A 13,802-nucleotide genomic window follows, 5' to 3' on the forward strand; every position below is an offset into this window, starting at 1 on the left:
AAATATTTTTTTGTACTGCGAAACACAAGCTTCAACATGACATCATGAGCAAAAGTTTAACAGGAAGAGGTAAATAATTAGTGAAATGACCCCACATTATTAGGAAGGTTATGAAGTTTATTAGAAACACCAACTGGATTGGAATCATACAGAACAAGCACTGAGTGCTTGTTTAACACTCCAGATCTATCAGATCTATGACATTTACAGGGTAACCCACCCACCCCCCACAAACATCAAGCCCCTATCCTTCTCAAAACATTGCGCACTCCAGTACCTGAATTGGTGATTTTTCCTTTTTGAGCCAATAAACAACTGTATGCAGACAAATGATCAACCTAAATATGTGTATATCTATGTATTGTAACCATGTTATTTCACAACAGTCCCAGTTTGTATTCCACCATCATGTGTGGCTCTCCCATCATTTCACTCTGGGATGGATCTGCAAACACAGTGAGGCAGTTAGACATCATACTCAGACAGCTGCATCAATGATTGTGTAAAGGGGAAGGGGTGTGCTTCTCACCGTTGAGGATGTCCTCAAAGCCGATGACCTCGTCGCTGCCTCGCAGCGTATCCAGTGCCAGGTTTGAACTTGGTAAGAACGGCAGACGCTGGATCTGGAAGGAGAAGGGACAGACGTCAGGAGTTATGGAAGAGGGGTAAACATAAAAAAAACTGAGAAGGGAGAGGAGTGGTAGGAAAAGTGTTATTAGAGCTGGGGAGTGAGAGTGGGGTTACCTGTCTAGCTGCCCTGTACTCCATCTGCAGTTTGAGTGGAGCATGAAGACCCTGAATGTTTCTGAGAGTGGAGAAATTCATCTTATCCTGGTTCAGCTGGAACTGCACGACAGAAACACACAACAGCGTTCAGTACTTCAGGGATGAAAAGTATAATTTCCACCATTAAACTGTCACTTGTTCACTCTGTTTAAATAGGGTTAAGTGGGGGCCAGGCTGCTGATCAGCATCTGACAAATAAGACAGGAATGTTGTACAGCTAATTCTGTTTTATTGTTAAAACACAAAAAACGGAATAAATTACCCCTCAGGTGTGAAAGACTGTTTTGCGGAAGTTAACATAAATGCTGAATAACTCCCACCAATGTGTTTGCAGGTGTTCTGATTAAACCTCTGCACAGGTTGGAGGTGGGCAAATCACTGAACTGACAGTATTAACAGGTAAAGGAGTAAGCAGTCGTCACACACAGTCCTGTGAAGAGGTTTAATATGCGCAAACTGTGTGGGGGCTCTAACTTTGGTTGATTTATTTTTCTCTTAGGATTCATTCATACTCACATTTTTTTCTGACAGCTCCAGCGTGTGGCTTGGGGTGAGCTCATTTTTTACACTGGAAAAGCTGTATAGTGGACAAAAGAAATGCAGGTAAAAACCATTATCATGTACGTGTCCTTTTGATGGTGTTAGTATTATGACCAAAAACAACCAGCTGCTCTTGATATACATATCAGTCACACAAACTACACCAATACGTCATCACAAGTAAAAATTCAAGCTGATTGACTGAATCATTCCATTCTATATTTTCAGGTTTATGCTAATCAAATAAAATGCACAACACTGCATAGCCTGACAACCTATTTTGTGAGGCTAATGATATCGGCGTGTATCGAGGATGTGATGAGTAAGATCTTTCTTCTCTGGTTGACAAACTGTATAATGGTAATGCTGTTTCAGACTTCCTCAGAAATGTAAAAAGGCCATTTAATTTTCTTATTATTAATAGCGAACGTTACTTATTTATAGTCTATACTACTATTGGCATGGATTAATCATCAATCCAGCTCTACAACAGGCTGGATTACTAGATGAAACGGAGACAATGAAACAAAGTGAAAAGTAAATATTCAAAAATGATATTAAATCATGTTTTGACACTCTGATGCTAAATTGGAATACAGACCAGCTTTACAAAACTGCCTCTGTGCCAGCATGGTAGGAGACGGATTTAGTTGCAAATGAGTAAAACTTGTACATTAGATTAATTTCAATTGTGTAAGTTTCTCACCCTCCACGAAGAGAGTCCTGCACTCCGTACGCTCCCTGTGGACATAAGCCTGCCACAGGGACACTGTCTTTCAGCTGGGAGCGTAGTCCTCGAGTATTCTGTAACACAATAAAAACACCTCCACCGTTTGCAAATGCTAATATTTAGTTAGCACAGTGTAGTTACAAACATTGAACGCGATAACAACCTAGCCAACCCTCTGTGACCAATGTTAGGGGACCTCGTCGCTAAGTGCTAACTAGCATTAGCTCGAGTGACTAATCAAATTCACTACTGTCGGATTTCAGAGGACTAAAAGACAGACGAAACATGTGCAAAAGGGTGAAATAAATATGCGTACAACAGCAAAAATAACAAATAACGAGGTTTTCAATATGGTTACGACAAGTTAAACCGTAATACATGAGAAAAGACCACAGTCGTACCATTGTGATTCCGTTCCTTCCACTTTCTATTCGACACACTTGAATATCCGGTTGTGTCGCGTTTTCATGACGACACATCCGGTACAAACCGGATTTGTGTACAATTTCCTATAAAACAGACGTTGTGTCGCACATCTGTATATTACATGCGTAGTTGGTTCACTTTTAATCACTTCGTAGCATACACCATGTACACCATGTTCTAAACAAGCAACAACAGAACCGCTACTGGTCATGGTACTGTTTAAATATGATGCGTACGACAGCACAAATGTATGGGGGTATAGCTCAGTGGTAGAGCATTTGACTGCAGATCAAGAGGTCCCCGGTTCAAATCCGGGTGCCCCCTCTTTTTTTATCCGTTTTAATTTGTGATGCACATTGTATTGTCACTGAGCATCAGTAAACTTTGTTAACCAGTTGTGTGTAAAAAGCCTCTCTCTGTTTTAACATGCAAATCTACACTGTCTGTAGATTGTATCCTTCAATTTTCATTTACAATGTTTGAGCAGGTTTTTAGTTCAGCTATGAGAATCATAAGTGTTTGCAAATGCTGAAAAAAGTAATAATGATTGAAAGTATAGTTGGTTACTGTATCACCTGCATCATTGTTTGCAGTTCACTACTGTTTTACCAGAGCAAGTTCCTCATTGCTTCACACGTTTGACTGCAGATATCAATACACGACACATTCAGCGGAGGTGAAGCTGGTAAATATAATCTTACAAATGATCATTCTTTTGTAGGCGTACCACATTTATTAAAGAGTTGAAAAATACATAATCCAAGATCGTGTCAGATACGTAGTTAGAATCTCAGAGCAACGCACAAGATCACATCTACATTTATAACTACTGAAGACACAAGCCCTTTTAAGAACAAGCTTTCGTTGAAAATACATGATAGAGAGCGGTCACAGAAGCACACATACTGAAGTACCCAATGAAAGGGATCCATCGGATCCTTGTACTTTTACTACTCCGGGGCACATACAGTATGACAGCCATAATGGACCCAATCAGTCGCTTCTCAGAGAGTCAGTCCGTCTCCTGTTTCTTCAGGTACTCAGCGCCCCATGACAGTGGAAGCAGCTCCTCCAACGTCATCATGGTGTAGGATCCATCCACCCTGGTCATGAAGACGGGTATATCACCAAACTGAGAAGGGAGAGATGAGGTCAGAGAGACAGGGGCAACACCACATGCATGTGTGTGTTCTCATATGACAGCTTAAATGAATCAATCTGTCAGTCACAAGTCAACAGAGCTGCTTTGATGTTGTTTTATCTTGAAGTGCGTTACCTCTCTTATGACCTGTTGGCAGGTGCCACAAGGAGGGATCACCCAGTCCTCCAGGTCACTGCAGGGAGAGACTTTTGATAAAAGTCTGGCCTGTCTCTTGGCAACACATTTAACATACATGCCACTATACTGAAGACATCCTCAAATCAATTTCTATTCAAATCAGAGATGCATTAACGTGAATTGTAAACTGTCAAACTAATATGCATATAAGTATTACCTAGAAACTGCTATAGCCTTAAATTTCCTGTATCCTTCGGAGACAGCTTTGTTTATAGTAGTCCTCTTCGCACACAGACCCAGGTAGAAACAAGCATTTTCAACATTGCAACCTGCCAGTAATAAAGATTATTAATATTCAATTTAAGGGTCTGTTTTTACTGTTTTTCGCCAAATCAGTAAGAAATATGTCAGCAAAAGGAAGGAACATATATGAGCACGATCTCAAAACAAGCCGAGATGACGTTTTACCTGTGAAGATCTTTCCGTCCTCTGTTAACAGAACTGATCCCACTCGGAGTTGGCTGTAAGGACAGTAAGAGAACTCTTTGGCCTTGTGGGACTCTTGGATAAGAGATTTGATCCAGTCGTCGGCATCATTGGTTCATATAGGTTTGCCATTTCAGCTGCTTTGGTTCAGTGCTATAAACAAACTTACACTTACAGTATAGAATAGTACAGGGAACAAGTCAGTTAAGATATAATTAAAGCAATACACCCCCAAGTTCTAAGACTTGGGAAGGAAGACGAGCTTAAACTCACCTGTGCAGGTGTGAGAGGAGCAAAGTCAAGTGCAGTTTGATTTGTTTGAGCTTTGTGTTGAGATCCCTCTTCTTTAAGTAGCAGCTTTCAACAACATTTCCATACATTTGACTGATATATTTGGGTAACATTCATGCAAAAGATTCAGTTTCAACAGAAGCCAATTTAATTCTATATTTTTACTTGTATCGTACCTCATCAAGGAGATATACAGACATAGACACATACAAAAGGAAAAATATAAGAGAATAAATAAGCATTTACAAGCCCTCTGACAGATGTAGGGTAGTTATGTTCTTGCAGTTGAATCATTTTTTAGACTTGCTTGAATTAATCCTGTAGTCCTGTATTGGCATGTGGACAATCTCACACACGATGATAATTCACCAACATAATGATACTTCACAGTAATGCTGATACTTCCAAACCTTTTCCACTGATCACAGACAACAAAATGGGTGCCCAACTCAAGTGCCGAAACAATTATTAGATCTAATTTAAATTTAAATTGACCAGTTCGTCCTGGACCCATGTTGCCTAAACTCGACTTTATCTATTTGGCTGACAGCTATGCAAACCATTCATGTTATACCCATCTGATATTCAGAGGAAGTGTTTGAAAGGCAAATTCTGTGTGCGCAGCCACATATCTTCAGTTAGAATCAGTTTGATCTGGTTCACAGAATTATTTGAATAATGTCTGCTTAACTTAACCACAGTCACACGGATTCTCACTGAACTGTTTATAATTATTTTAACTGTCATCATCAGATGCACCATCATGTGGATCTGAATGAACGTGTGGAGGAGGAAGAGGAGAAAAGGAAGAAGAAAAAGGACAGGAGGGAGAGAGTTAAATGAGAGCAGATCAGTAAAAAATGAGATGTAAACAAAAGCTTGGTCAGCAGTAGGTTTTGTATTTCAGTAGCTGAGACACACAGTCTTGTTAGTCTTAAACCTAAACAGCAGATGGCAGTAAAGTACACACTGCAAAGTATTAAAGAGGCAACATTAAGGAACATTTTCACCTTTGCTCGGCTCAGAGGACTGACTGCAGGCCAAACGTCTCCACTCCTGCGTATACCTGCACAGACACAAGAGCTAAACATTAAAACATGTTACAAAATGATTACATTACTTTCTGTTTAAATCACAGCAAGCACTGTAATGGCACAAACTTTGGGGATCTTACTGCTCAAAGTTGAGAGTGTTGGTCCAGGCCAGCAGCTCATCTAGCTCCCAATCCAGTATCTCATCATCCCCCTTCTCCTCAATGGTGTCCATCACCTCCTGGGCCGAATTCCTCACCAGACTGGTCATGTGTCGATGCGCCGGATGAGTCTGCTGACGACCCTGGTTGTACCTGTGTGTAAAGGAGAGAGGACATATATACCTATACACAGGACACACGCTGCTACCTCAGATTCTAACTGAAGTAGAAGTCTAAGGACAACTGAAGTGAGAGTAAGAAGAAATATCCCGTCTTAAAACTCACATCTGCTTCAGCCACTCAATTTTCCTCCTTTTCCTCCATTTGTTAACATCCTGTTGCCGATGCAACTTGGAATAGTGAAAGTCCATTTTTTTATGAGCCTCAATCTCTGTGGGCTCACCCAAAACCACCTGTCATAGAGAGGAGGCATCTAAAGCGTCCAAATATATCTGCCTTTGTCTTCACTAAATAAGCAGTATGTGAAAACATAATGTGTCAGCTCACACAATGTCCTAAAGTAAATGTCCATCAAACTATTTGGTATGATTAAGGTAAAAACGCCGCCATAAAAGAGCCTTTCTGCGCGTTCTACTTGTTTATCTATTTAGTATTTAACAGGCAAAAGAGAAAATAATTTTCACTTTGCTGCAGAAGAGCCTCCAGCTGTTGTTCTCCATACGCTGGTACCATCCCGATCGGTCCCCCCCTGTAACCCTGTGCCTGCCACTGTTGGTTTGCCGGCCCACAGGCTTCTTCAGGTCTAGCTGGGTGTAGTCCTTTGGGCTGTTGGCACACATGTCCGTGATGGGCCGATGGGTGAAGATCTTGTAATAGATGTTGGGAGGAAAGGAAATCTGTGGGCAAAGGCATAAGATGTTGGCAGGTACATCCACGTTATCATAAAGTTGTGAGTTGGGATTTACCAAAATGTCCTTATTTAGCACTCACCCCTCCGAGTCGAAATCTGACCAACACCCCAGCAGCAGCATCCAGCAACTTTGCCTGCAACAAGAGAACCAAATCTGACCATTTATTTCATTCATTCATTATTTCGATTAATTTATTTCTATTTTACAGCGAGCATGTCTTCTGTTACCTCTCTGGGATTGACACTTTTCAGGATCGTCTGTGGATCCTGCTGTTTGCAACGGATGATAATATCTTTAAAATTAGCGAAGACCTCTCTATACTGCAGCTTGGGAAGGAAAGAGTTTTAATTTGTAGTTTAATTTGTGCATGTACACGTCTGTGTGTGCCCACAGCAGCAGCACCCACCACATATCTTTTCCAGGCCCTCTGAATTATTGTGGCGGCTCTCTGCTGCAGCACCTCCTGCTGGGGCCCCTGGGGACCCTCCTCCTGTAGGCTGGAGGCATACAGAGACATGAGGAGAGAGAAAAGGATGAGGAGAAAAGAGGGCAGACAGGCAGATGAAATAAGATTTGAATAACATTCCTTGTAAGGAGCCCTGTTTTTATAACAGCCAGCAGATGAATGTGAGTGCTTCTACTACTACTGTAACTAACTACTGTATTTAAGTACAATCTTAAGGTCTTTACTTATATATTTTCATTTTCTCCATTACATTTCAGAGCAAAATATTATATCTATCATTCCACTACATTGAAGTTACTGAAGTTACCACACTCAAAGTCAAGTCACTTCAACAAGTCCCAGGTGTCAGTACACCTGCAGTAACTTAGCAGTTACGTCCTGAAACAGCTGAAAACTAGCTAGCATGTTAAATAAACACACAGCATTTAATAACCTGCTATTACATTTGATATACTATAGTTAACTAAATGTAACAGTTGACCCTGCTTAAAAACATTCATACTCAAACAGAACTAGAAAACAATACATTACCTCATGACTTCCTGATTAATTTAAAAACTGCCTCCTAACGCGGCTTGGCAAATTATTTCATTTGGTTACCTAGCAACGGTGTGTGTCACTGCCGGTACCATTTCCGGAATATACCTTCAAAACAAAAGTGATTATTGACAATGGTGAAAAAGTGAATCAAATGCGTGCACATTCCGGGGTTCTAAAAACAATCAAATACATAAAAACGCAAGCTAGTCACTTTGTGATATTTATGTTTAAAATTGTTTTTAAAAACTGACTGACCTCAGCGGACTGGGCACAGGATACGTCTAAAGGTTTATTGTTGTGCTTTTATTTTGAAGAAAAAGTCAACATGTAGTAGATTCAGACATGAAGCACTGAACTATTGCCAAACAAACAAAAAATATTATATTGAGCAATTGTTTAATTAGAGACTACTGATTAATCAGCTCTGAGAGGTGCACAGATCTGCTTTACATCTGTCACTCTGGTCACCCACATGTGCTCATAAATCAGAACCAGAACGGTTGCTGATATGACTTGCTAACTAGACAGATGTCTATTTTGCAAATATCCACAGAATACATTTCCTCACCAAAGCCTGTGGGCATCTAACAGAGCTCAATTTACATTTATTGAAATCAGAAATCTCCCTCTTATTTCTATTATTTCCGTTTTATTTTTGCCATGGGGATGCACTGTTGTGTTCTACGTTATCTCCTAACAAGAACAGACATTTTCATCAAGCTGGTTTTCATACTTCCAATATTTTATTGGCTCATATAATTTTAACTGAATATAGATTTCTGAAAATGTTGGAGATGTTTGACTAGACCCAATGCTAAATGTGGTTTGACTGATAAAAATCTGTAAAGGCAGAGGAGGAGAAAAGAGCTTTTACCAGACCCAATTATCCTCAATACAATATACTAAAACAAATCAGTTTTATAACGGTGAGTGTGAAATTAGATTGGCTTGCGTGATTATGACAAAACACAGCTCTCCTAATTTGTTGATGGCTTCGTATTTTAATAAGTTTGGAGGTTGGCTGCTGAGAGCAAGCCAGATTATAAATTGCTGAAACAGTGCAAGGATACGAGCCTGATGAATAGAAAAAGTTCACTGTAGTCCGCTTCAGACAATTTTATGTATCCCAAGAAGGGCAATTCATCTGCAGTTCACACACACCAACTCCAAAGCACACAGGCAGGTAAATGTCAGAGGCAACAGATCAACACACATCTTTTTGCCAACCCCCACCAGTCACTGTAACAATGATGAGAGGACAGGAAAATGTGCTGTGTCCTTGTATGATAACACACAAGGACTCATTACGTATTCATATTTTTAGCATGGCTGTTCACATTTTCATTATAAATCTGCATTTTGACTAGGTATGCCAAATTTAGATAGCCTGTATGTCACTGACTGATTTCACTCTTCCACACTCCACATCAGCCAGACACTGAAGCTGTGTTATTTCCTCGTTTGGTCTCTGATTGTTGCTCTTGAGTATTTCTACAAATGCAAATTGATTTTTTCCTTGGGTTTCAGGAGACATGACAGCCACGTTAATGGTCTCCCACAAATGGAAATGTTTTGTCTTTCCAGACCCTCACTGCTGTGGTAACAGTACAGATACACATCACATCCATCACTTCACCGAGTCCACACTGAACTCTTGCACAGATGTTGCAGCGTTTGCGTAACAATTGTAGCTTCAACGGTCTAGCCCCCTGTAGTGGCCCTCAAGGGCAACCTGCTAACCTGCTCACAAGTTGGGGGGGGGCAGTTCATGCATTAAACAACAGGGGGCAGTATAAGACTAATGCACATTATGGAAAACACAACAGTGTTACAGGGTGATTTTAAATATTAGAAATTACAGAATCTTGGTTCACAGTCGTATTAGCATCAGTTTGATCTGTTTGGAGTGAATATGGCTGTTAATGAATGAGGAAGTCATTACAAAGAATGTATGTATGTTCTGCACTTGCCAAGAACAGAACTGCTTGTTTAAAACCACAGAAATTTTAACTGGGTAAAATATAAATAAAATTGTATTTAGGAAGAGAATAGCCAGGCATTTAGGATAACAACTTCATATGAAGCTGATCTTTAGCATATTTATCATCAAAATTGAGTCCTCTAAGGATATGCAGTGGTGTTATGCTGTACAGACTGTAAAGCTACTTGAGGCAAATTAGTGATCTGTGATTTTGGTTCATATGAAAACATAAACTAACTCAGCAGTAAACTGCCATCGATAACAGGCTGATTCCACCGGACACAACTCCCACCAACCAGCTGTACAATCAGTACAGAAATTAGTGTGATGGATAAATGGTTGAAACGTTCAACCATTGCCGTCGCAAACGCAAGCTTGACCAAACGTTGGAAAAAAAGAGACCAAGCCTAAACATTGACAATTCCAGGATACCGATGTCTAAAATGTTTGTCCCTCAGTCAGCTAAACTGAATATGACACAGAAAGTAGAAAATGAATAGAGACTTTTCTTGAGTACAAGCAGGACTGATCTCCCAGCACTCCTTCATTTAATTAAGCTGTCAGCAAAAAGGTAGAAAATATGCAAAGGATGCTTAGAAAGAGCAGCTAAGTGGCCTCAAATTTAAAGTTTTAACAAATGTCGCCCAAGATTAAAGGCATGAGCAGCACACTGAAGCCTTTCCTGCACACACATTGTAAATCCTCAGACACACAAACACTGAGTCAATACAGTGGAGGACGATGACTCCGGGCTCCATCCATCTCTGCGATGGAGCTCCAGCGTAGCTCGTGAGTAATTCTAGTGCTATTTCATCAGCCCCAAAGTGTGAGAGAAATTCACAATGGCTGCGTTGGTATTGAATCATAGCACTATGTGGATCTGACACGTGAATACAAGTGCCCATACACAGGCCTACATGCAGATGGAGGCGCCTTCAGCTTATTGACACCAACAGTAATTATAAGTCCGGCAGGTTCATTTACTATTAAAACTGCAAGATAAAAGCATACAGGCCAGAGGGAGCAGTTACTCTCCACCTTAATGCTACTGACAAACACAGATTTCAATGTGCTTTTTCACTTCTACATTCTCACATTAAATGACTCATGCAAAAACCACCTGTATGAATAGATTTCTTCTTATGTGTCACATACACTTAATTTAACAGAATATGTGGCATTCAACAGTTTTCTCAAACTTGATGTTTTCTTTTTCTCTCAGCTAAGGATGAAGTTCACGAGTGGTCCACATCTATCGTATGAGACATCTTCCGACAGTCTGCCTTTCTCCACAGGGGGGAAAAACATTCATTTGATCTGAAATCACAATCAATCAAAACATAATATGAAAAGCACTTTGCGCTGAGAAGTCAATATTATGTATGCAATTAGTGCATGAAAAAAAGACTTCAGCCTTCAGATTGAACAGAAGTACAGAGAACTGTTGCTATGGAGACTATACACCGTCTCGTGGCAGATTTCAGAATGTTGCAACTAGCTGCAAGTTTGTTGTTGTGAGTCTTTGGTCTGATTACGCACCTTTTAATGTCCTTCCTGCTCTGTCCTTCCCGCTTCAAAAACAAACGCACGCTCTGGTCTGGTCACCCTCTTTCTCTTGGGGTTCCACTTAGCAATCACCCTTGAAGCCTGGAGCACTTTGGCTGATTTGCAGCGTTTTTCTGCCGCATTTACTTTCAGGGTTTGAGTGTTCATAACTATGCATCGTTTTTGTTTTGGCTTTTTGCAGCATTTTTTCTATGTTTCCTTTGTTGTAGCCTATTTGTTTAGGACTTTCATATGTGCTTTAGAAGTGGCATTATTTCTGACACTAAAGAACAAATCTGTTCTTGGCTGTTGTAGCGTGTTGGCCACAGCCATCTGGGCAGGTAGAGCGCTGCTGCTGATGTGGTTAAAAGGACTGATGTGGTTAAAAGGACAGGACTGAACCAAAACAGTAAAGTTATGGACCCAAAAACCAAGACAATACAAGACAAGACACCATACAGACTCAGGCAATAACTCTGCGTGAGCTCTGTGTGAGCCATCCATTTTCTATACTGGTTATCCGTCAGGGTCGCGGGGGGAGCTGGAGCCTATCCCAGCTGACTTCGGGCAAGAGGCGGGGTACACCCTGGACTGGTCGCCAGCCAATCGCAGGGCCACATACAGAGACAGAGACAGACAGACAACCTTTCACTCTCACACTCACACCTACGGGCAATTTAGAGTTACCAATTAACCTAATGTGCATGTCTTTGGATTGTGGGAGGAAGCCGGAGTACCCGGAGAGAACCCACGCTAGCATGGGGAGAACATGCAAACTCCACACAGAAACACCTTCTTGCTGTGAGGCAACAGTGCTAACCACAGCACCACCATGCTGCCATGGTAGACTCCTTTTACATATAAGTAGTCACGGGAGCGATTGTTACATAAAACTATTGATTATAGCAGCTTTAGAAAGGTTTACAAAGCGACATGTTATTTCCAAGATCAAAACAAGTTCTCTTTTCTCCTTTTGACCTTGAGTTCTAACACATTCTTTACTGAAAGCAAAAGGAAATTACAGTTTCAGAAAAGGCAATAAAGACAGTATCCAGAGAGGCTACAGAAGATATTGTTTGATGTTCATATGTTGGATATTTCGATCTGAATAGTGTTTGTTTACAGCCCAAGGCTATTATTCATCATACTGCCATAAGTTTATTCATTAATTCATGCATTTATTATGTTTGTGATCAAATACATGGGCCTACACATTCAAAGGCACAAAGAAGTCTACATGCTCACATAAGCAGAAAGGCTCGGACAGACACTAGCGCTGGTAGAAGTGACTGTGGAGATTGATTTGACCCATCATGACACTAGGCTGCAACAAAGGTGAGAGTGGTAGAAAAGTTGCTTTTGAACTGCATGCTGAACACACTTTGCTGCAAGGTTTGAGCTCCTCTGAAGTCACACTGTACATCAAATTGACAAGAGGTAGATGAATGCTCCCCTACTGACCTTTAAGACGTAGCAGAGATACAGAGAATAAAGCCACGCACTTTATCAGATCACTTCACTACCGACATGCTTGAATCAATAAGTGGACAATAGAGAATGCCTCTTCCAATAAAACTAATAATAGACTGGGGCAGGGCGGAGGCAGAGAACATACAGTCGCGCCTGTGAGCTCATAGTTTGTCCTTTCATTTTCTTTCTTGCCTGCAGCCTCTATTGTTTTCTCTTTATCTTTATCTTTTCTGCTGCCTCTCTGATATCTCTGACTCTCCACAGTCTGCTCATTCTCTCTTTTTTTGCAGCTCTCCGTCATTACGATGGAGAGCCTCCATTAACGACACTGTTATTTCTTAGTTCCTCACTCTGCTATTTTTAGATCTCACTTCATCTTAGGTTAAAAAGACTAACTGACTGAATGGTAACTTCATTTTCAAAGAACATGAAGCCAGCAGCTCCTCTAAGAGCCTGTCACTTTCTGCCCTTTCTATCTGCACTTCCTCCATCACAGTCTGTTTGCTCTCGCCTGGCTGTTTGCTATCTGTCTTCTTCGCCTGTTATCCAGCTCAGTGTCTGTCTGCCTATTTCCCCCTCTCTCTGCCTCTCCGACCTGCCTAGTGACCCAGTCATTCTGGTTTTCATTCCAGCTGTGCTTCCATTTGCTGAAAAGGAGAATGGACTGCTCTGCAAAGACATACACTCCTTGAGAAAGGTGCACTTCTTCCTCTGACACTCGCAGGTAAAAATGCTGCGAGTAAGCAGGATTGTGGTTAAAGTCACCCACAAATTCTTAATAAAAGATCAATTACTGTATACTCAGTATCAGTGCCAAATCAGTCCAACTTCCCAGTTTCTTTCAAGTGCATTTCACTGTTATGTTTGACAAGAATTTCAGTTTTTGCCTTAGTCATTTACTGAAATGAATTGTAGTTGCTGTAAAGTCACATTTTTGTCCTTTTGTTTAACTTTTATTTTAGACAAGATTTAGTCAGTGGAACTCAGCTTTAATTTCCTTATGATTTTAGTCAATGTTTTGGTCATTATTTCCTCTGACAGTTCCAGGATATTATAATGGATTTTGTTGAGGGCTATATCTCTTGGCTGTAAAAGTTACAATGAGAAATAAACTGATCTTGATCTATATGTTTATTCATCGAGGATGAGAATATATTTCTGACTCACTGAACTCCTTTCATATCATATAAAACTGATA

At 40.6% G+C, this 13,802-nt stretch overlaps 3 protein-coding genes and 1 non-coding gene across 4 annotated transcripts; 1 reads left to right on the plus strand and 3 right to left on the minus strand.

Annotated features, from left to right (window-relative positions):
* Positions 1–96: 96 nt before the first annotated feature.
* Positions 97–2,517, minus strand: pomp (proteasome maturation protein). Its single transcript, XM_070853048.1, has 6 exons — positions 2,458–2,517; positions 2,033–2,130; positions 1,303–1,363; positions 745–846; positions 530–623; positions 97–445 (listed from the first exon to the last, which is right to left on the minus strand). The coding sequence occupies exons 1-6, from the start codon at positions 2,458–2,460 to the stop codon at positions 378–380; spliced, it is 426 nt and encodes a 141-aa protein (XP_070709149.1). The 5' UTR covers positions 2,461–2,517; the 3' UTR covers positions 97–377.
* Positions 2,518–2,734: 217 nt separating this feature from the next.
* Positions 2,735–2,806, plus strand: trnac-gca (transfer RNA cysteine (anticodon GCA)). The gene has a single exon. It is a non-coding gene; the product is annotated as a tRNA-Cys (tRNA).
* Positions 2,807–3,494: 688 nt separating this feature from the next.
* Positions 3,495–13,219, minus strand: LOC139221405 (cytidine deaminase-like). The gene is made up of 5 exons (XM_070853334.1): positions 13,137–13,219; positions 4,230–4,351; positions 3,979–4,090; positions 3,759–3,816; positions 3,495–3,614 (listed from the first exon to the last, which is right to left on the minus strand). The coding sequence occupies exons 1-5, from the start codon at positions 13,217–13,219 to the stop codon at positions 3,495–3,497; spliced, it is 495 nt and encodes a 164-aa protein (XP_070709435.1).
* c21h11orf65 (chromosome 21 C11orf65 homolog) lies at positions 5,532–7,700 on the minus strand. Its single transcript, XM_070852742.1, has 8 exons — positions 7,669–7,700; positions 7,009–7,099; positions 6,830–6,922; positions 6,682–6,735; positions 6,375–6,587; positions 6,016–6,143; positions 5,713–5,883; positions 5,532–5,604 (listed from the first exon to the last, which is right to left on the minus strand). The coding sequence occupies exons 1-8, from the start codon at positions 7,698–7,700 to the stop codon at positions 5,532–5,534; spliced, it is 855 nt and encodes a 284-aa protein (XP_070708843.1).
* Positions 13,220–13,802: the final 583 nt, after the last annotated feature.

The sequence above is a fragment of the Pempheris klunzingeri genome, chromosome 21 (assembly GCF_042242105.1).
Source record: "Pempheris klunzingeri isolate RE-2024b chromosome 21, fPemKlu1.hap1, whole genome shotgun sequence".
Lineage (NCBI taxonomy): Eukaryota > Metazoa > Chordata > Actinopteri > Acropomatiformes > Pempheridae > Pempheris > Pempheris klunzingeri.

What these genes read in the sequence shown, in the direction of transcription:
- LOC139221405 (XM_070853334.1), bottom strand. Translation starts at nt 13,219, where the DNA reads ATGACTGGGTCACTAGGCAGGTCGGAGAGGCAGAGAGAGGGGGAAATA. An exon ending in AGCTGGATAACAGGCGAAGA is followed by an intron (nt 4,352 to 13,136) that starts AGACAGATAGCA and finishes AACCAATGATGC; the next exon opens with CGACGACTGGATCAAATCTC. An exon ending in AAGGCTATAGCAGTTTCTAG is followed by an intron (nt 3,817 to 3,978) that starts GTAATACTTATA and finishes CTCTCCCTGCAG; the next exon opens with TGACCTGGAGGACTGGGTGA.
- c21h11orf65 (XM_070852742.1), bottom strand. Translation starts at nt 7,700, where the DNA reads ATGGTACCGGCAGTGACACACACCGTTGCTAG. An exon ending in GGAGGCTCTTCTGCAGCAAA is followed by an intron (nt 6,144 to 6,374) that starts GTGAAAATTATT and finishes TCTCTATGACAG; the next exon opens with GTGGTTTTGGGTGAGCCCAC. An exon ending in ATTGAGTGGCTGAAGCAGAT is followed by an intron (nt 5,884 to 6,015) that starts GTGAGTTTTAAG and finishes CTTTACACACAG; the next exon opens with GTACAACCAGGGTCGTCAGC.
- pomp (XM_070853048.1), bottom strand. An exon ending in AGTACAGGGCAGCTAGACAG is followed by an intron (nt 624 to 744) that starts GTAACCCCACTC and finishes TTCTCCTTCCAG; the next exon opens with ATCCAGCGTCTGCCGTTCTT. An exon ending in CTTTGAGGACATCCTCAACG is followed by an intron (nt 446 to 529) that starts GTGAGAAGCACA and finishes CTGTGTTTGCAG; the next exon opens with ATCCATCCCAGAGTGAAATG.